This window comes from Nomascus leucogenys, chromosome 13 (genome assembly GCF_006542625.1).
Source record: "Nomascus leucogenys isolate Asia chromosome 13, Asia_NLE_v1, whole genome shotgun sequence".
Lineage (NCBI taxonomy): Eukaryota > Metazoa > Chordata > Mammalia > Primates > Hylobatidae > Nomascus > Nomascus leucogenys.
This window is the reverse complement of record NC_044393.1, coordinates 92,827,749-92,849,805: the sequence shown is the minus strand read 5'-3', so window position 1 is coordinate 92,849,805 and position 22,057 is coordinate 92,827,749. Positions and strand designations below refer to the sequence as shown.

Below are 22,057 nucleotides of genomic sequence, written 5' to 3'. Positions count from 1 at the left end.
TGTTTATCACAGCACTATTCACAATAGCAAAGATATGGTATCAACATGTAAATTGGTACAACAGAGAGTGGGATGCTGCTATAAGGATACCCAAAAATGTGGAAGTGACTTTGGAATTGGGTAACAGGCAGAGGTTGCAACAGTTTGAAGAGCTCACAAGACAGAATAATGCGGGTGTTTTCATCAGTTCTTACACTGCTAATAAAAACATACCTGAGACTGGGTAATTTATAAAGGAAAGAGGTTTAATGGACTCACAGTTCCGCATGGCTGAGGAGGCCTCACAATCATGGCAGAAAGTGAAGGAAGAGCAAAGGCTCATCTTACATGGTGGCAGGCAAGAGAGCAAGAGAATGTGCAGGGGAAACCCCCATGTATAAAACTATCAGATCTCCTGAAACTTATTCACTACCATGAGAACACTATGGGGGAAACTGCCCCATGATTCAATTATCTCCACCTGCCACCATTCTTGACATGTGGGGATTATTACAATTCAAGGTGAGACTTGGGTGGGGACACAGCCAAACCTTATTATTCTGCCCCAGCCCCTCCAAAATCTCATGTCTTCACATTTCAAAACCAATCATGCCTTTCCAACAGTCCCCCAAAGTCTTATTTCAGCATTAATTCAAAGGTCCATGGTCCAAAGTCTCATCTGAGACAAGGTAAGTCCCTTCTGCCTATGAGCCTGTAAAATCAAAAGTGAGTTAGTTACTTCCTAGACACAATGGGGGTACAGGCATTGGGTAAATACACCCATTCCAAATGGGAGAAATTGGCCAAAACAAAGGGGCTACAAGCCCTATGCAAGTCCAAACTCTAGCAGGGTATCAGGGAACCTGCCCCCAGTAGTCAAGTAGGTTCTTTTCTATGTTCCCTAAGTGTTGGCCGGGTTGAGAAATAAAGGGACAGAGTACAAAAGAGAGAAATTTTAAAGCTGGGTGTCTGGGGGAGATATCACATGTTGGTAGTTTCCGTGATGCCCCTTGAGCCGTAAAACCAGCAAGTTTTTATTAGTGATTTTCAAAACAGGAGGGAGTGTACAAATAGGGTGTGGGTCACAGAGATCATGTGCTTCACAAGGTAATAGAATATCACAAGGCAAATGGAGGCAGGGCGAGATCACAGGACCGCAGGACTGGAGTGAAATTAAAATTGCTAATGGAGTTTTGGGCACGCATTTTCATTGATAACATCTTATCAGGAGACAGGGTTTGAGAGCAGACAACTGGTCTGACCAAAATTTATTAGGCGGGAATTTCCTTGTCCTAATAAGCCTGGGAGTGCTATGGGAGACTGGGGCTTATTTCATCCCTACAGTTTCGACCATAGAAGACAGCTGCACCCAAGGGGGCCATTTTAGAGGCCTACCCACAGGGACACATTCTCTTTCTCAGGGATGTTCCTTGCTGAGAAAAAGAATTCAGTGATATTTCTCCCATTTGCTTTTGAAAGAAGAGAAATATGGCTCTGTTCCACCTGGCTCTCTAGTGGTCAGAGTTGAATGTTATCTCTCTTGTTCCCTGAACATTGCTGTTATCCTGTTCTTTTTTCAAGGTGTCCAGATTTCATATTGTTCAAACACACATGCTGTACAAACAATTTTTGCAGTTAATGCAATCATCACAGGGTCCTGAGGCAACATACATCCTCCTCAGCTTACGAGATGACAGGATTAAGAGATTAAAGTAAAGAGAGGCATAGAAAATCACAAGGGTATTGATTGGGGAGGTGATGAGTGTCCATGAAACCTTCACAATTTATGTTCAGAGATTGCAGTAAAGACAGGCATAAGAAATTACAAAAGTATTAATTTTGGGGAACTAATAAATGTCCATGAAATCTTCACAATTTATGTTCTTTTGAGATGGCTTCAGCCAGTCCCTCTGTTTGGTGTTCCTGACTTCCCACAACAGCAGGGCAGTCAAATCTTAAAGCTCTGAAATGATCTCCTTTGACTCTATGTCTCATATCCAGGTCACATTGATGCAAGGGGTGGGTTCCCATGGTCTTAGACAGCTCTGACCCTGTGGTTTTGCAGGGTACAGCCCCTCTCCTGGGTGCGTTCATGGGCTGGCATTGAATGTCTGTGGCTTTTCCAGGCACATGGTGCAAGCTCTCTGTGGATCTACCATTCTGGGTTCTGGAGGAACTTCAGTAGGCAGTGCTCCAATGAGGCTTCTGTATTAGGGCTTGAACCCCACATTTCCCTTCCACACTGCCTTATCAGAGGTTCTCCATGAGGGATCTGCCCCTGCAGCACACCTCTGCCTGGACATCCAGGCATTTCCATACATCCTCTGAAATCTAGGTGGATGTTCTCAAACCTCAGTTCTTGACTTCTGTGCACCCACAGGCTCAACACAACATGTAAGCCACCAAAGCTTAGGGCCTGAACTCTGTGTAGGCCCCTTTTAGCCATGATTGGGAGGTGGGACACCAAGTCCTGACTGAACAAAGCAGCAAGGCCCTGGGCCTGGCCCAGGAAACTATTTTTTTTCTCCTAGGCCTCTGGGATTATGATGGGAGTGACTGCCATTAAGACCTCTCACTGCCCTAGAGACATTTTCCCCATTGTCTTGGTGATTAACATTTGGCTCCTTGTTACTTACACAAATTTCTGCAGTGGGCTTGAATTTCTCCCCAGAAAAATGGGTTTTCCCTTTCTATTGGATTGTCACACTGCAAATTTTCTGAACGTTTATGCTCTCTTTCCCTTTTAAACATAAGTTCCAATTCCAAACCATATCTTTGTGAATACATAAAACTGAATGCTTTTAACAGCACCCATATCACATCTTAAATGCTTTGCTGCTTAGAAATTTCTTCTGCCAGATACCCTAAATCATCACTCTCAAGTTCAGAGTTCCACAGATCTCTAGGGCAGGGGCAAAATGCCACCAGTCTCTTTGATAAAGCATAGCAAGAGTCACCTTTAGTCCAGTCCCCAACAAGTGCCTCATCTCTGATAGCTTGCACCATGTGCCTGGGAAAGTCACAGACACTCAAAGCCTCCATGAAAACAGCTGAGTTGGGGGGCTGTACCCTGAAAAACCACAGGGGCAGAGTTTCCTAAGGCCATGGGAGCCCATCTCTTGCATGAGTGTGACCTGGATGGGAGACATGGAGTCAAAGAAAATAATTTTGGAACTTTAAGGTTTAATGACTGCCATATTGGATTTCGGACTTGCATGGGACCTGTAGCCCCTTTGTTTTGGCCCATTTCTCCCATTTGGAATGAGTGTATTTACCCAATCCATGTACCTTCATTGTATCTAGGAAGTATTAATAACTAACTTGCTTTTGATTTTTATAGGCTCATAGGCAGAAGAGACTTGCCTTGTCTTAGATGAGACTTTGGACTTGGACTTTTGGGTTAGTGCTAGAATAAGCTAAGACTTTGGGGGACTATTGGAAAGGCCCAATTGGTTTTGAAATGTGAGGACATGAGATTTGGAAGGAGCCAAGGGTGAAATGATATGGTTTGGCTGTGTCCCCACCCAAGTCCCATCATGAATTGTAGTTCCCGTAATCCCCTCTGTCATGGGAGGGACCTGGTCGGAGGTAATTGAATCATGGGGGTGGTTACCCCCATGCTGCTGTTCTCATAATAGTGAGTGAATTCTTACGAGATTTGATTTTTATTTATTTTATTCTATTTTTTATTTTTGAGACAGTCTCTCTCTCTCTGTCACCCAGGCTGGAGTGCAGTGGCACGATCTCGGCTCACTGCAACCACTGCCTCCTGGGTTCAAGGGATTCTTCTGCCTCAGCCTCCCAAGTAGCTGGGACTACAAGCACGTGCCACCATGCCCGGTGATTTTTGTATTTTAGAAGAGATAGGGTTTCACCATATTGGCCAGGCTTGTCTTGAACTCCTGACCTCGTGATCCACCCACCTCGGCCTCCCAAAGTGCTGGGATTACAGGTGTGAGCTGCCATGCCCGGCTGATCTGATGGTTTTTTAAAAGGCTTTCCCTGCTTTGCTTGGCAGTTCTTCCAGCTACCGTGTGAAGAAGGATGTGTTTGCTTCCCCTTCTGCCGTGATTGTAAGTTTCCTGAGGCCTCCTCAGCCATGCTGAACTGTGAGTTAACTAAACCCTGTTTTAAAAATAAATTGCCCAGTCTCAGGTATGTCTTTATTAGCAGCATGAGAACAGACTAATACAACATGTGTCCATCAATAAATGAAAGTATAAAAAAAAAGTATTATACATCTATAATGGAATACTATTCAGCCATTAAAAAAGCATGAAATCATGTATTTTACAACAAGATGGATGAAACTAGAGGTCATTATCTTCAGTGAAACAAGCCAGGCACAGAAAGACAAATATTGCATGTTCTCACTCATAAATGGGTGAAGATTATGGGAATCAGGCAGCAGGTCGGGATAGCTGCTGAGCTGACCAGTGACTCATGTGGCTGTAATCACTAGGACAACAGCCTTGTATCTGGCTGAAAGGCTGGTGAAGCCACTGAGGAGTGGATGACAGACCTGTTGGCTGCTACAACTGCAGCAGAGGTGGGGGGCTCAAAGATGGCAAATGTGATCTACTTTTGAATTTTTAACACACACTAAATTATAAATTTTTCTAATGCAATCTACAATTATTCAGCATTTTCACCTTTCTAATCAAGTCAAGAGCTTTACCATGATTTAATTATTCTTTGGTATTATTTACATCAACCTGTTATGGCTGCTAAGAGCTTTTACTATTTTATATAAAAAGCTATTTTGTTTACATTCAACAATTATATTTACTATTATTCTTTATCAACTCGTATGCTTCGCATGTACCCTATATACTTTTATTCTGTTTTCATCTTTTTTTCTATCCAATATATTTATTAATAATTCTGTTGAAGACCTAAGGGAGGTAATTTTCCTTAGACTTTGTTTGAAAATATTTTCATTTTTCTCTTTTTCTTGAATTATAGTTTAACTGTCTGTGAAATTGTAGAGTAACAGTTTTCCTAATCCTTTTGAATATTCTCTTTTGGCATCTGTTTTGCTGAGGGGAAGTCCACTATTATTTGTTATTCTTTTGTAGTTATTCCTTTATTCTCTGAAGGTTTTATTATTTTCTTTTCCTCCTTAATGTTCTGTGCTTTCATTATGATATGTCTAGATATGAATTTATTTTTATCCATGTGGCTTGATACTCAGAGTATCTTTTGTTCTGAGAATTCATGTGTTTAGCCATCAGGAAAAAAATTTCAGCAATAATGTCCTATCCCATTTTCATCATTATTTTTATATCCTTATAAGATAAGTAGATATTATATCTGAGTCTAGAGTCTATGTGCTTTTTATTCCATTTTCTTAAAAAATAATCTCTGTTGCATTTTGGGAAAATTATGCATTCCATATTCTATTTCACATTTTTTCCCCTAATGTACTCCATCTAGAATTTATCCTGTTAGTTGAATTTTTTTCATATTTAAGAAGAGTTGGCCAGGCACGGTGGCTCACGCCTGTAATTCCAGCACTTTGGGAGGCCGAGGTGGGTGGATCACAAGGTCAGGAGATCGAGACCATCCTGGCTAACACAGTGAAATCCCATCTCTACGAAAAATACAAAAAATTAGCCAGGCGTGGTGGCGAGCGCCTGTAGTCCCAGCTACTAGGGAGGCTGAGGCAGGAGAATGGTGTGAACCCAGGAGGTGGAGCTTGCAATAAGCCAAGATTGTGCCACTGCACTCCAGCCTGGGTGACAGAGCGAGACTCCGTCTCAAAAAAAAAAAAAAAAAATACAAGAGTTAGTCCTTATTTCAGGGAATGCATGTTTTATTTCTAAGCTCTGTAATTGTTATCTTTTGGGATCCATCTGTTATTTTCTAATTATTTTCCTTCTTAATCCCTGGCCATCTAAAATAATTGGCATATCTTTAAGAAATCTTTTATGCATTTAAACATAAACATAAATATTTATCAATTGTTCATTCCTAAACACGCACAATGGACATCATCAGAAGTAAATTTATTTTCCAGTTGTTGATATTTTGGGCTGCTTCTCCTGGCAGCTTCTGAAAATAGATTTAAAGACCCAGTTCTCTCTCCATTTCTCTCTCTCTGTCTCTCTCCCTCCTTCTTCTCTCATCTAGAAGCTCAGGGGTTGTCTCGGCCCAGCTCTTTGGGCTTCCTATCCAGACCTGGATCTTACATAAATGATTTAGAATTATGTACCTATAGTGCGACTGAGTATATTGGGAATCGCAGCACCCAGAGTGGGTGGCTGGATTCCACATTTGGTTGCAGCGCAAGGCCTGGGTTCTCACAAGTCTTCAACCGGCTACACAGGGAAGCAGTATAGCACAGTACATTTTTTGGTCTTCATTAGTAAGCAAAGGAAGTCAGTCCCTCCCACCCTCCTCCATATCTTATTTTCAAGGAAGGTGCTAAGCCTCAGTTCCCCATTATTGCATGAAGAACTTTAATATATTTAGTTCCTAAGAGCAAAGCTGTCTCCACTCAGGCCAACTTACAAACCGTTGGCTAACCCATGGCTTCTGCATCACTCACACGTCTGATTTTATGTTTTGTTTCTGATCCACAGAGATGTTTATCTTGCCTTGGGAGCTGGTTTTGTCTTTTTCATGTCCTCTCCTTGTGGTTTAATCTGTCACTGCTCTGTGGGGTTTTTTGTTTGTTTCTTTGTTTGTTTGTTTTTTCAGAGATGGGGTCTCACTCTGTTGCCCAGGCTGGAATGCAGTAGCATGGTCATAGCTCACTGCAGCCTCAAACTATGGGGCTCAAGCAATCCTCCCACCTCAGTCTCTTCAGTTGTTGGGATTACATGTGCAAGCCCGTGTGCCTGTGTTTAAGGCAAAAGTCATTGAGCTACTATCACTGAATATCAGGCTAATATTTTAAAATGTGAAACCATGTATATCTAGAAATAAAGTTGTGATGGCATTGTGGGAATAAAAGTGTGAGAACCACAAGTATGAAGCTTATACAACACTTTTTTCCTACTTGAATATTTTCTTTTGATGACTCTGCTGAATCCTTGGAAGAACAAGACAGGATTTTGACACAGAAAAAAGATTATCTTAGAATTACCATTTAAAAATCTTTAAATGATTATAAGTTTGTTTAAAATCAGGTTAAACCCTGCCCCTCATTAAAAAAATGAAAAAGTTTATTATGAAATCTTAAATTTTCAAGATTGAAGAGACATTGGAAAGACTCTATTGCAAATGCCTGTTCAATGTATTTATATTTTACTCAACCTTTATGTTTCTATTTATAGTAAGGCTGCACACCAATTCACAAGACCTCATTGTTGCATAACATAATGTTCAAAAATATTTTCTCACATTGATGTTAATTCCACTTTTATGTAAACCTACTTTTTGATTCTAGGGTATTTTTCCCCACTTTGGGGAAGGCAATAAACAGCTATGTTTGCCTCCTGCAAGATTCTCAATGGGACATATGAAGACAATTATCCTGTTTGCTTTTTTCCTCTTTTTTCCAGGCTGTGGAAACACAGTCATTTCAAAAATTATTTATCGCTATGCACTCATTTATTTGATCATCCATATATTTCTTTCCTAATATGATTATTATCCAGGACAATGGTAAGGCCAGGGAGACCAATATAAGGAGTTGGCTACTATGAGTGCCAAAATTTCAGCCAACTAACAAGGTGTCACCAGGGTGAGTTTCTATTTCTACATACAGAGACTGAGATTTCCTAGAGGAGCTATTCTAGATACACAGCTGATGAGAATTCTTGGTGTGGGGGTAGGAGAATGAATGTAACAAAGCTATGGACTAATTATTTTTGTATATGTTTCGTATCTAGATGCTATCTCAAGAATCCTTTTCGGATTGAAGCTATGTAGAGAATGTAAAATTTTATGTAGGATTCTTCTTACAGTTTTGTGTACTAGCAGGAGCAATGAAAACCATTTCATACCCAACCTCCTGTGCACTAACCTTCAACCTCCTTTGGTGGAGACCTTACCCAATATTACTAACCAAACAAAAACAAAGATAGGCACAGAAATTTGCACACATAAAGAGCTGAGATTTTTTTGAGAAACTTCCATTGTTCAGTAAGTATCATAATAATTTATGAATCATTAAAATAAAAGTGGATTTTGTAGTTTTATAGTTGTTTAGTCATGAATTTTACCAGCTCTTAGTCTTACTATGTAATCATTTTTCATTTTCATTGTCCTTATATCCTTCTCACAAAAATACTCACTTCAAATCAGAGTCACATAAATTCTTTCATTTAGCATTCATAAAAGTTGTATAAGGCACCTAGCTGAAACCTTGTTAGCCACATCTGACCTAAAATAAAACTCAGGATCGAGGAGGCTATATTATTCCTAGAAGCAGACCTATCTAGGAAGTTGTAGCACAATTGAGATGTGAATCTAACATAGCAAGTATCTCAGCTTGCACCTGTGCTGGGTTCCCCCTTTCTCAGTCCTAGCAGCCTAGAGCACTGGTAAGGTAGATCCACCTGTACACAGGAGAGACGGGGACACTTCCTGGAAAAGCATTCATCACATCATAAAGGGAAAGAACACTGGTGGGTACACCTAATGATAGAAAGAAGACCAGAATCATAAGTAAGATAAGATGCTGAGAAAAGCAGGGTGTCTCTCGTTCAGATTGTCCCTTTGGGGCAATGCCTTATGAGGCCATGTGATTTTGCAAACAGGCATTAGGAGGGAGTTACTATTGGAAAATGATGATGCCGCTAATGTGAGTGTTTCTACTCTTCCCAAAGGTGGTAATGAATCCTCCAAAGATGGGTTGGCTACAGGATGTATTCTTTCTGGTGTTAAGACTTTGGCTATAATACTGTAAACTCTGTTTTGTTCTAGACTCTGCCCCATCATGTGGATGTTGAGTCTAACCCCTGTTGAGCTAAAATTTGTAACGTTTTGGGCAGACAGCTGCTAAGAAGCTGTTTGGGTTTGCAATCAGTACAATCCATAACACTCAGTTCTATTACTGGTTGCGTGGTATAGGATAAGTTATTAAATCATTCTGAACTTTGTTTACTTATCTATTAAATAGGGAAAATAATAGCGATGTTTATGCAAGATAAATGGGGTAACATTTGTGAAGCAGTCAGTAGAACTTGCAGCCTAAAGCAATGCATATTTCTTTCACTTACCCCCATCCCTTTAAAAACTGATTAATGTAGAAAATATGTATATATAAAGCGGTCATAACACTAACATATAATTTGTTTGTTAAAATCCTAGAACTCAAATATGGAAATAATTAATAGAAATTTTTCATATACTCAGGTATTTTCTGTAATGTATTAAATATATATAAAATATATATATATATTATTAGAGCCACTATTCAGACCTGCTAGAGAACATTTCTTTATAATTTATCTATACTTGTCACTTTCTGTAGAAATGTGGTCTTTTTGGTCTATTCTTTCCCAATCATTTAGAACTGACATAGGATGAATTCTACCCCCTGATTTTTCTACTGTGCCCTAGGTAAAAAATTCTGAATTCAAATCTATTGCTTATGTTTTATATGAGACGAACTATTCTACATGTTTCCTCTTTCCCTTTTCTTTTAAAGGTTTTAAGCAGAATATGAAGTATACATATTTTAGGGAACGTAATAATTTTTTCAGATATAGTTAGAAGGTCCTTTCTATATGAAAATAGTGCCTGTTTTCTCTTTCTAGTTTCAGAATAGTGCACACAATGATTCCATTGTGGTTGATAGTTAAATTTAGATCCAGTATTTATTTTTTTAATTCAAATTGCTCTCTATGGGAGGGGCAGAGCAAGGTTTGTATATTTCTGCAGGCCAAAAAATGTCCTCACAGTATGGAGATATGAAAACAAAGACCATCACCAGAGGCAGAATGTTTAACCGAGATGAATGGATGAGCAGAATAGTCAGCAACTAGGCTTTTTGAGAACTGAAAAGAAAACAGTGTGTTTGGAGAGAGGGTTGGAGGAAAGAGTTCCCCCTTTGCTTCTTTCTTTCATGAAAGAAGAAATATATGGAATGATAAGAATATATTTTTAAAATTGTAAAAATAGAAAATCTACAGGCAGCAGATAATGTAATACATGGTCATACAGTTGAATGCACACAATACTACAAGGGTTGAGAGAAAAAAGAGAGAATTCCAAAAGGTACCATACTCGAAGTGTTAAAGAAATCATATTATCACATTGTGCTGATCATTTAGGACTCAGACTTGTTTTAAAATAAAACAAATTACTTGTCCATGTCATTCTGACCACTTGGGTCCAGGAAAAGTAATTTATATCACGTGGAGTAGCTTCTCTTTGGAATTTTGTTGAGGTTCCTAAAAGCCCCTATCAAGACTTGTCGCGTTCTTGGTTCAAAGCAGTGGTCTATGATGTTACATCAAGCTGTCAGTTTCCCTTGATGCTTTCTTCCTTTGCAGTATTTTCTTACTCCTACAATATTTTATGTAATCACCATAATGATAAATTGTCACCTACACCCAGCTTTGCTATCTGAATTATGAAAAAGGTAATATCCCTAATAACATTCTCTCATATTTATTTTAAATGCAAAATCTTTCCAAACTCTTTCTAATTAAATGGTGCAGAATTAAGTGAAATGAAACAAAGATCCTGATATTTCTCTGCCTTTTATATAAAAAAATCTATACAATTAAACTTTGCTTTTTACAAAATTAGATTTGTTAGGGTGATTTAGATGAACTTCCAGTACTAATGTCATCAGACATCAGGTACTTCCAGACCAGGCATTGGCTCTACTCTTAGTTGTTGTTACGTTCCCAGTAGAGGGCTGCTTAACCAAGGTCAGTATTTTTTCTGTGTGGTTACAAGTACTCTCTTGTAGTAGCATATGGTATGGGATTACCAGCATATACTTATGGCAAAAAGAGATGGAAATAATAGAGAAATTTCAGAGGAAATTTGAGAGAACTAAGCCTCAAAAGACCAGAAAGCAGATCCTGGGTAGGGGTGGGAGCTGGCAGTAGGAGTTCATGGCACTTTGCGCCTCTGCTGCACCACACGGCTCAGCGCCTTTCTGCATGTGCTTTGTGATCTGCGGGGTACTCCACGTTTAGGGATAGAAGCCGATCAATATATATTCTTGATATCAGAAATCTAAGAGATGAGACTGTAAGGCATTTACACCACCGTTCCTACAAATCTCATTGGGAGGAAATCTTCAACACTCTAGACTTTCCCTGGCATCCCTCACCTTGATCTCTGTTTCCACAACACTCTTTTCAGGGCACCCTTGACCTCTGCATTCCTCAGGCTGTAGATCGGGGGTTCAGCATCGGGTTGAAAAGGCTGTAAAACAGGGAAAGGACCTTCTGCTGCTCCTCAGGATGGCGGGACTTGGGGGCCATGTACATGACAATGGCGCTGCCAAAGAAGAGTCCCAGCACACAGAGGTGGGAGGAGCAGGTGGAGAAGGCCTTTCTGCGGCCCTCCCCTGACTGGATCCTCAAGATGGCCGCCAGGATGCGCGAGTAGGAGACCAGCACCAGGCAGAGCGGCCCCACCAGGATGAACACGCAGGCTGCAAAGATGACCACCTGGTTGAGCCAGGTGTCAGCACAGGCCAGCCTGAGGGCAGCCAGGATTTCACAGAAGAAGTGGTTGATTTCATGGGGCCCACAGAAGGGCAGCCTCAGGATGAGAACCACATGGACCAGAGCCAGGAGGGAGCCACACGTCCAGGAAGTGACAGCCAGGATTGTGCACACTCCCCATCTCATGATGGCAGAATATTGCAGAGGGTGGCAGATAGCCACGTACCAATCATAGGACATCATTACCAAGATGAGACACTCGGTGTGAGCAAAAGCCATGTATAAAAAGGTCTGCATTATGCATGGGACAAAGGAGATTGTTTTTCTCTTGTTCAGAAGGTCTGTCAGCATCTTGGGGACATTGTTGGAAGCATACGAAATATCAATGACGGCCAGGTGTGAGAGAAAGAAGTACATGGGGGTGTGCAGTCTGGAGTCCAGCCAGATGAGCCCCAGGATGGCCCCGTTTCCCAGCAGAGTGAAGACGTAGAACAGGGAGAAAAGCCCAGAGAGGAGCATCTGGATCCTTAGACTGATCGGAAATCCCAGGAGACTGAATTCTGTGACCCATGTCTGATTTTCTGTCATGCCCTTGTGACAGTACCTGTGTTGGACTCTGCTGTGGCAATGAGCTATGTGCGGAGGAGCAAATGCAGATCCGGATTCGTCAGTTAACAGAAGGAGGGGTTTATGGTGCACACAGGGTGTGCTGACTCAGTCAGCAAGCTTTTTCAGAGCCATTATGCCAAATCCTTTAATCCAGAGTAAAGCAGAAGATAAATTTGGTTCAGAGAACTAGTGTAAATGCAGACAGGGTGACGTATACTATATCCAGTCCCAAATAATTTAACTTAACTTGGATTGCAAGACCCACAGTTTTACTATCAGAAGGGCAGCCACAGAGTAAGTTGTTTTTCAGAATGGCTAGCCATTTTATTTTAGAGTAAGGATCACAGCCATGTTCTTATGTGTTTTACTTTATAATTTATTTAGTTTGCATAGTTTCCCCCACTTTCTCTTCCATATTTGGTTTTCTCTTATTTTGGTTTTCTCTTAATTTGTGCAGAGTGCATTGCACATGCAGGTGCTCCAGTAAATGATTAGAGAAAACACATAAAAGCATGAATTAGGAAATGAGGTTTACAAATGCAATTTCAAAGAGGTTTGCTTCCCTGTGTTTACTAGTTTTAGGGAAAATAAAGCTTGCATTAAATGTTTTACTTCCTGAAGCAACTCAGGAAAATCTGGCTGTTTCCCTTTGCATGCAAGCCAAGAAAGAGTGCCATCACTAATCCAGCAAGCATTCACTGAAGTCATTTCTGATATATGGCCAGGGCAAGTGGTTATCTAGGTGAATAGTTGACAGGATAATATTCTGACTCCTGCCTTCACCCCACCCCCTTGCAGGGCTGCTTCCCTGGTTCTTAGCAGGTGCTGTTGCTGGCACAATGCCCACTACACTTGTTGGATGAATTGATGGATGGATGGATGGATGGATGGATGGATGGATGGATGGATGGACGAATGAAAGGCATTACATTAAGAATAACATTCAAAGAGCATATCCTAGATTTCAATCAAGTCTTCAGACTCTTCTTAAATTTTCTCTGCTTGTCATTCCCCCAACCACATAGCCACAGGGGCTACAGAAAGGGAAAACCAGGACGTTTCATAGAAGTACACAAATGTTAAATGATCAATGCGTCATTCTCAATGTGCAGCTTATGACTCCACCTCTGCAAATGCTAACTCTACCTTAAGCCCAGGAAACTGTCTGCCAATAAATTATCTCTGTATCTCCCATTCAATGTACTGATTTCTGGAGCCCTGCCTTCCTCCTGACCCTAGCTTCTCTAAACTACCAGACTTTGCAAAAGACCCTTTACTCACTGTGATATCACGCCTGGTCTTGTCTCAGAAATATAATTATATTTAGAGAAATTGTGCAGAGATCATAGGAGCTTTTGAAGGCCAGAGCTGAGGATGTTGCTCCCACCAGCAGCCTCTGAGAGAAGGAATTTCCAGCTGCAGGAGTTGTCTGTCTTAGCATAGGATGATGCAGACTGCAGCCTGCTTTCTGGGAACACCAGCAGTATAGGTTTTATGGTGGGGTCATCTCCACTCAAGCCTTCACAGATTGTCCCTGAGGACAAGGTAGAGTCCCTAAGGGAAACAGGATACACAGCAGTCAGACTCTGTGTCTACCGGAAGAAACAAAAGTTGTTTATCCTCCTGTCTCCATTTCTCTGGGCCCTGGAGATGGGCATTCAGAAAAAAAAAGCTGGCAGATGATGGCTTAATAACCAGCTGGATCTCTACACATAAAACTCTTGTAGTAACAAGAGCATGCATTCTCCAGGGGCCACATTGCAAATTACACCCCCTAAGTATTTGGATTGTGATAAGTTCGTGGATCTCAGTCTTGCCCTGGATGGATTAAATGGAGCTTGAGGAGGCAGAGCATCATGCTTCTGTCATAAATGCTTGAAAATCTTCTTCTTAGTTAATTCTAACTTGGTATTGATAGATTAGAAAAAAAAATACTTCTATCAACCCTCCCACACTGTGGTGAGAAAGATTCTAAGGCCTTTCCACATAGTACCTGAGATTTGATATAGGGTGTAGGAAATAAGAGAAGCCAGAGTAAGGCTGGCCTTGAAGAGGTGTCATGGTAGAAGCCCTGTTGTTTCGAGGACAGAAATGTGTAACTCACACCTTCACCTTTACTATGATATACTCCTGAAGTTCAACAAAACTTTTGGTATAATGACGCCTCAGGTGTAGGGGCTGTGTTTATATTCACACAATGAAGCATAGACAGAGGATGCCTTGAAAATGTTTCTGATTATCCCTTTTATGTGTACATCCCTTATGTGTATATGTATTATGTATATATCTACGTGTGTGTGTGTGTTTGCTGGTTGGGCAACATTTTAGAGAGAAACATCCAAATCTCATTTGTCAGAACACACTGGGTTCTTTACTCCAGAGAGATGTAGGTTGTTAATGTGTGAGCTAACAGGGGAGACTCGGAAATATGCCTATGATTTTGGCTCACAGACTATCAAGGTTTCAAAGCAAGTGTATTTCTATGGACAGAATAAAGAAGCTCAATGAATATTTTTCCCCAGATCTCTGGAAGAATGACAAGAAAAGTTTAGTAACTATGTACAGTGGTTAGAAAAAACAGCTGAAGCACTTAACAAAAATAAAATAAGCTTACTAACTACCTAAAACTGGAGAACTAAATAAAATATTGCCAAAATGCTTTTCAATTATTCATATATTATCTACATATGGATATTTTATATCCACAATTATCATGTGTAGATACTGAATAATTAATCATTCATTTATTAATTCGCTCATTCAATTTACATTTATTGAGCATCTGCTCTGTGTGGGAATCATCCTAGACACTGGAAAAGCAAACATTAGTGAGATACTGTCTCCATCTTCCAAGAGTTTACAGTCTGCCTACAAGTGAGCCATGCAAATAAGCAGTGTAGGACCTGGGATACACATGTGCACAGTATACTGCAGGCAGCAAGGAAAGGTGGGGTAGATCCTTCTGAAAGTGGATAGGGAAAGGCTTTGATGTGGATGGAAAGTTTAGACACTCTTCAGGAAGACATGCCAGGCTGGACCTTACCTATTCAATTATGCCTGCAGTGACATCTGAGTCTGGAGATTTCAAAGATTATAAGTTATTTTCCCATTGGTACTGGAGGAATCAGGTCCAATATGGGAAGGCTTTGACTTTGCATGGAGGAGTTAAGAGATTTCAGTGAAAACTGTAAAACTGTGTAAAAATAATAAAGAAGTAACCACAAGAAAAAAAGACACACTAGGCTGCACCTTAAGGTACGAGGAGGGCATAGCAATAAAACCAATAATAACAATACTGGGAAAGAGGTTCTAAAATGAGCTTCTATTGGACTTCATTGGAAATAAAGAGTAGAACGATTTGACTAAGATATGTTATTACAAAGATTAATGTTTGGTTAATGTGGAGGATTGTTTAAAAGAATGAGATTGGATACTGTGAGCCCAAACTATCTGTAGAGTCTGCATTTTCAAGTGACAGTGAGTACCTGAATTGAGATGGTAGCCATGGAGACAGGCTGGAGGGAATGGGTATGGAACATGTGAAGGAAATATAATTATCAGCATTCAGTGACTTGGTGTGTGGTGAGGAAGCCAAACAGAGCTGGGGTGCTCCCCAGGTTTCTGGTTTGTGTGGCTGTATATAAAGTGTTTTCATTCAATTATATGAGGAATAACTAAGGAAGATATTATTTAAAAGCAAAGGTTAAAAAGAGAATATAATTTTGAACATGATGAATATTTAGGTGGCTTGGTCCAATAAAGAATTAACTAAATAGTTTTGGAGTTTATTAGAGACATCCGGGTCAGAGTACAGATTTAACAGATAGTTAAAGTCATGATAGTGGATAAGAGTATTCAAGGAGAGCAAAGCAGTTTTGGTGAGAAAAAAAGAGAAGGTTAAGAACAGTATCTTAAGAATAACCAATATTTTAGAGATGGACAGAGAAAGAAAAATCTCCAAAAGAGAACAAGAAGAAAGATCAGAGAGATAGGTGGGAAACTAAAAAACTAAAAATAAAGAAAATCAACAAGCTATGCTCTATGTTATCCCAGGAGGCAAACTAAGATATTCATTTTAATCATATCAATAATGCTAACTCTATTTTTTAGAAACAAGAATATTTTTCTGTAAAAAGCTACACTTAAATTAATACTTATAGTAAACATAAAATAAAATCAAAGTTACTAACAGAAAGCCATTGCTATCCTTCAAGAAAAATATAGCAGCTTTTTAGCATAATTTCCCAATTTCATGGACCCTTACAAGGGGTACAAGGCTGTTAATCAGAAATACAATACAAATCTGCAGCAACTTCATTGTGAAAATTAAAAGTAATTGTTATTCTATAAATGAAATGAGGGCTCAACTGAAACAATGTCATTCCAAGGACAGAGATGGCAGATGACCAAAGATTTCCGAAGTGAGGCTCATTGATAATTCACAGAGGCAGAAATCCACTGTGTTCAAAAGAGCTTTTAACAGTACCTTGGGAGCATGTCTTATACTCTGGCAACCCATAAACATTATTCTTAATTCCACAACACACTCAGAAAGGTGGATGATTGGGAGACTAATGGGATTTCACACCTTTTTGTTTCTTCTCCAATTATAGGACAAAAGTCAACACAATCTCTCATGTTTCCTGGCACCACAGTATGGACTTAAAGACGAATAACACCTTCAAATGCAGAAAGAAGAGTATTAGATATTGAGTGCATTAGTAAATACAATTCACACAGACAAATTTTATGTCTGTTAATTTCTTGTTTTCTTTTTAATTTTATTATTATTATACTTTGAGTTTTAGGGTACATGTGCACAACGTGCAGGTTTGTTACATATGTATACATGTGCCATGTTGGTGTGCCGCACCCATTAACTCATCATTTAGTATTAGGTATATCTCCTAATGCTGTCCCTCCCCCCTCCCCCCACCCCACAACAGTCCCCGGTGTGTGATGTTCCCCTTCCTGTGTCCATGTGTTCTCATTGTTCAATTCCCACCTATGAGTGAGAATATGTGGTGTTTGGTTTTTTGTCCTTGCGATAGTTTGCTGAGAATGATGGTTTCCAGCTTCATCCATGTCTCTACAAAGGACATGAACTCATCATTTTTATGGCTGCATAGTATTCCATGGTGTATATGTGCCACATTTTCTTAATCCAGTCTATCATTGTTGGACATTTGGGTTGGTTCCAAGTCTTTGCTATTGTGAATAGTGCCGCAATAAACATACGTGTGCATGTGTCTTTATAGCAGCATTACTGGGTACATACCCAAAGGATTATAAATTTCTTGTTTTTTTTGAAAACCACTCAATTATCAACCTTTGCCTCTAAACTGCTAAGCATTTGGTTGACACCATAGATAATGAAGAAATGTTTCTGAAAGCATGGCCCATGCACTACCAGCATAAAAATAGCACTTTACCCTTTATGAGGCATCAAAATGTACCTTGTAAATGCAAAAGCTCAGCGTAAATGTAAGGTGCTACTTAAGAAGCTTTTAGGCACACAAAGAATCTTAAAGACCATTTTATCCACAGATGTCATTTTAAAGATAACTCTGAAGCTAGAGAAGATATGACTTCATTAAGACTAAGGGCAGATTTAAGATGAGAACCCAAGCATCTTGAAGCTAGTGTATTCAAAATGGAGTGCTTAATTTCCTTTTCCTTGTCTTACCAATCATGATAAGGTGCATCACTGCCACCTGCAGGTTACTCAAATGAAAAATTGAGTCATTCTTGATTCTTCTCACTCTCCAAAGTTGAAGTCTGTTAACCTGCTCTTTAATGCCACCGCCACAATCTACAGTCTCCTGGGGTGCATGGATAAAAAAAGAGAGTTGACCTTCATATTTATCATTTATATATTTCATACTATTCCCAAATTGAATAGTGTAAGCAGATACAGATTCACTATACAAAATAAAATCTTATTGTATAATCTTAAGTTTGGGTCCCATTCTGGACCACACAGCCTGTAGTGTACTATACATAATGTTTTATTATTTACATAATTATCTTATATGGAACAGAAATAAATGGAATTTTTGTCTTAAAATCATTAATTGGTTAAATAAGAACACTTGATCTGTGCCTTTCTTAACCTCTGTGAGGTTTCATTCTGGGCAAACTTGACAAAATCCACTAAACTAAAAGAAGTATCCTATTATTATTTTAAAATGCAAAGTATAGTATATATAGTATAATCTATACAAGTATATGGTATAGTATAGTATACACTAGTATAGTATATACTAGTATATAGTATATGTAGTACAGTATATACTAGTATATAGTGTATATCTCTCCTGCTTGAAAATCTTCAGTGCCCTCTCTTTCGGCAATGTAAAATCCAAATTCCCTTTGAATGCTTTAAAAGCACTAAATGATCTGGCCCTCCCTGCTTCTGAAATCATAACTCTGGTTGTTCTCATCTTTGATCAGTGTGTCATTGCCACACCGAACCTAAGACAAATTCTAGGTCACATCAACCTATTTCCAGCATCAGTGTTTTTACATATGCTGGTCCCTGTGTCAAGAGTTATCACTTTAATTAGCTCTTATCCCTTCCTCCCCCAACCACATTGCTATTATCTAGCAGAGCGGCACATATAGTAAACTAGAATTCGTGTGTCTTTTCATTATTTGCTTCTTTGCCTCTTCTACTAGAAGGGAAGTTCATTATGGGCAAGGACTATGTCTGCTTGTCCATTATACTGAAGTCCCACTAGCTTGTCACAGTAGTTAGATGCTCAATTGACTTGCTGAATAAATAAGTGAAAAAATAAATGATGCTTAGTTTTATTTCATAGTGACTAATTGAAAAACATCAAGATCATTATATGTTAGTCACTTTCTTTATGTTTTCATGAAATACACACTTTTATTTAAAAATCTTGTTTTTATGGCCTTAGGAAAGCAGACTGTGCTCATATCTTTTTGCTCATGAATTGCCACTGCTATTAAAATGACTTGCAAGAAACTCAGTTGCAGAGCTTCTTTCTGTCCTATTTCTTTCTCCTGATCTCCCTTTGACTTCTTTCTCCTCCATCATTTTCTCCCATCTCCCTTGTTTTCTTTGCATTCTTGCCTTCTCACCTCCCTCTCTTACTTTTATCTTTAACCTTTCCTCATTGTCGCTTTTCTTCCGTATATTCTCTTGGGTCCTGTCTCCACAGCAGTGTATCTTCTGTCTTCTGAATGTAAATTGTTTCCAGATTTAATTGAGATCATAATTTAATGAAGAATCTCAAACAAGGGATTTGAGGTAATGAGATAACAAATAGCAAAAACAAACGAATGACCCTCACCCAGAATATCAACAACAAAAAGCTTATCAGCAGCCTCAGATCCCAAAGCTTCCGTGTTAACTAATGCGGTGTACACATGTCCTCTACCTCCCCCGCCGACCTATCCCTAGGAAGGCACAAATGTGAGACCATGCGTAGGCTACGTTAGGCAGAAATCCCACTGCCTCAGTGATTCCTTCTCTCACAGGTAGCCTGATTTTTCATTTCAAGAAAAATATAATTTTAATTTGTCCTTCCCTCTTTCTTGACGAATAGCTTATAGATTAATCTTTAATAACATAATTAACCAATAGATATTTTGCAAAAGTCTACTGCTGAATTCCTCACATTTATACCAACATTCCACGTTGAATGTTGGCTGGGCATAAGCCATGTACCCGTATCCAGGAGGGCTCATTTGTGACCCAATGTTATTGTGGGATAGCAGCCACCACTCCCAAAGCTTTTTAATTTTTAATTTGTTTCATGTTTTCAAGCCTGGACACATTATTATCATGGAAAGTAGCAATATAAATGTCTTTTCTGTTCTCAACAACAACCTGCATAACTATATAAAAATCTGAAATGCCTGTATATTAATAAAAGATTATTGATTTATCATTGATCAAGAGAATAAGAAGAGTTTCATATTTTAATAACTAGAATGGGCATAAGTCAAAGAGAATTCAAGAGTGCCTGGAAACTAGAGTTCAAAGCAAGTTTTTTCTTCAGTTTTCTAGATTGATATCTGGGTGCAAATCATAAAATTTAATGATTACTGACATGGAAAAGACCCACGTACAGAATCTTCAATATCCCCAAGGGCTCCAGGCCATGAGATATCTCCTCTTCCTCACTCAGATGAGTTTAGAGGTTTGAGATTTGGTGTATCTTTCTCAGTTCTCAGTATTTGAACAACTACAGAGGAGTTGGAATTATCCGTTACAGTGAATTACTTGTCAGTCTCCCTTTGAATTCACTTGAAATAAATACAAATTATCTAACTTAAATTTGTATATTCTTCTTACATGTATTCTTTATATGTTTAGTTGTTAACTGCATCTGAAAGGCTTGAATTGAGTACACATTTATCTCTAGAAACACAACACCCATCTTCTAAGCTTTTCTAGTAACCATAATTGAAACATTGGTTCTATTATTGATATGTGGCAGGAACCTTGTATATATGCTCTCATGCAGCATACCCAAAACGAAATGACTTTATATGAATAAGAAAATTAAAAATCCAAGAGCTTAAGTAACCTTAAATCCACGTCAGATTCCATGCTCTTAACCACTGCCCTATTCCACGTCTATTGTGTTGCCTTTGGGTAGCGTTAGGAGGCACATTAGTGTCACATGGAAAGATGGTCTTGCTGTCTGATTGAGTTTCACTGGCCTTAGTGCTTCTCATGCAGAACAACTTTTAAAATGCTTTTGTCTTTCTTTTATTTTAAAATATTTCTAATATTTTAAAATGAGCTGTGCTCATGGTGGAAGAAAATGAAATTCACCCATGAGGCTACACCTCAGAGGTAAATTTGTTGACATTTGGTGGTTTCTTTTTCCCAATTTTCATATATTTTTAGCTTAATAGACCTCACATTATACATAAAATTTCTGATGCTGTTTGCCACTTACCATGATAATCTAGGCAATCTATCAATCAATATAATTTTAACTGATGATTATCTGTGTGGCTTTGGACAAGATAGCTAACATCTCCAAATTGTTTTTCCATCTGTAAATTGGGTATAAAGTAATATTGCAGAGTTCTCATTAGAGCTAAGTAGAAAAATAAAGAGGTAATTATTATAATATTATAAAGTTATTCTTTAAAAAGATTGATTCAATTAATTTTTCAATTTTTAACTAATTTTTTTAAAATTTCATTTTATTTTAGTTCTGGGATACACATGCAGGACATGCAGTTTTGTTATATAGGTAAATGTATGCCATGGTGGTTTGCTGCAACTATCAACCCATCACCTAGCTATTAAGCCCTGCATGCATGAGCTATTTATCCTGATGTACTCCATCCCAACTAATTTTTTAAACAACTCCCTGCTTTCATGTTTCTCTTGGTGTGCCTGCATGTAATTTCTAAACTGTCTTCAGCAATTTGATAGTCTAAAACTATAACTTTCTAATTTGGATATGTCTGATTACTAGGAAAGTTGAATGTAACATTATTGTATTATTGGCCATTTGCATTTCCTATCTTATGAGCTGTCAGTTTCTGTCCTTTGTTTATTTAACTCACGACTCTACCCAGAGTGCCTGGCTCAGGACCTGGCCAATGGAAAGCACTCAATCAATGCTTGTTGAATGAATGAATGAAAGAAGTAGTTAATATCAGCAAACCGTGCATATAACAATATTTGTTATTAATTTACATGCATTTTTTATTCATTAGAATTATGGATTCTGTGTTTTTGTTCGCTGCAAATATTTTTCCATTTAATGTTTGGGTTTTTATATGGAGAAACTGTAATTCTTTTAGATTTTTCATTGATTTTAAATTTTACAAATTCATCCAATGGATTATATGATTATTAATTCCTTTGTTTTCAAATAGAAATAGGTTAA

General features: G+C 38.8%; 1 protein-coding gene across 1 annotated transcript; it reads right to left on the bottom strand.

Annotated features, from left to right (window-relative positions):
• Nucleotides 1-11,180: 11,180 nt before the first annotated feature.
• On the bottom strand, nucleotides 11,181-12,177 carry LOC100604905 (olfactory receptor 2A5). The gene has a single exon (XM_012512168.2). It carries the CDS (start codon nucleotides 12,147-12,149, stop codon nucleotides 11,277-11,279), a length of 873 nt encoding a protein of 290 aa, XP_012367622.2. The 5' UTR covers nucleotides 12,150-12,177; the 3' UTR covers nucleotides 11,181-11,276.
• Nucleotides 12,178-22,057: the final 9,880 nt, after the last annotated feature.

Excerpts from the sequence above, each read along its gene's own strand:
- LOC100604905 (XM_012512168.2), bottom strand. The coding sequence starts at position 12,149 with ATGACAGAAAATCAGACATGGGTCACAGAATTCAGTCTCCTGGGATTT.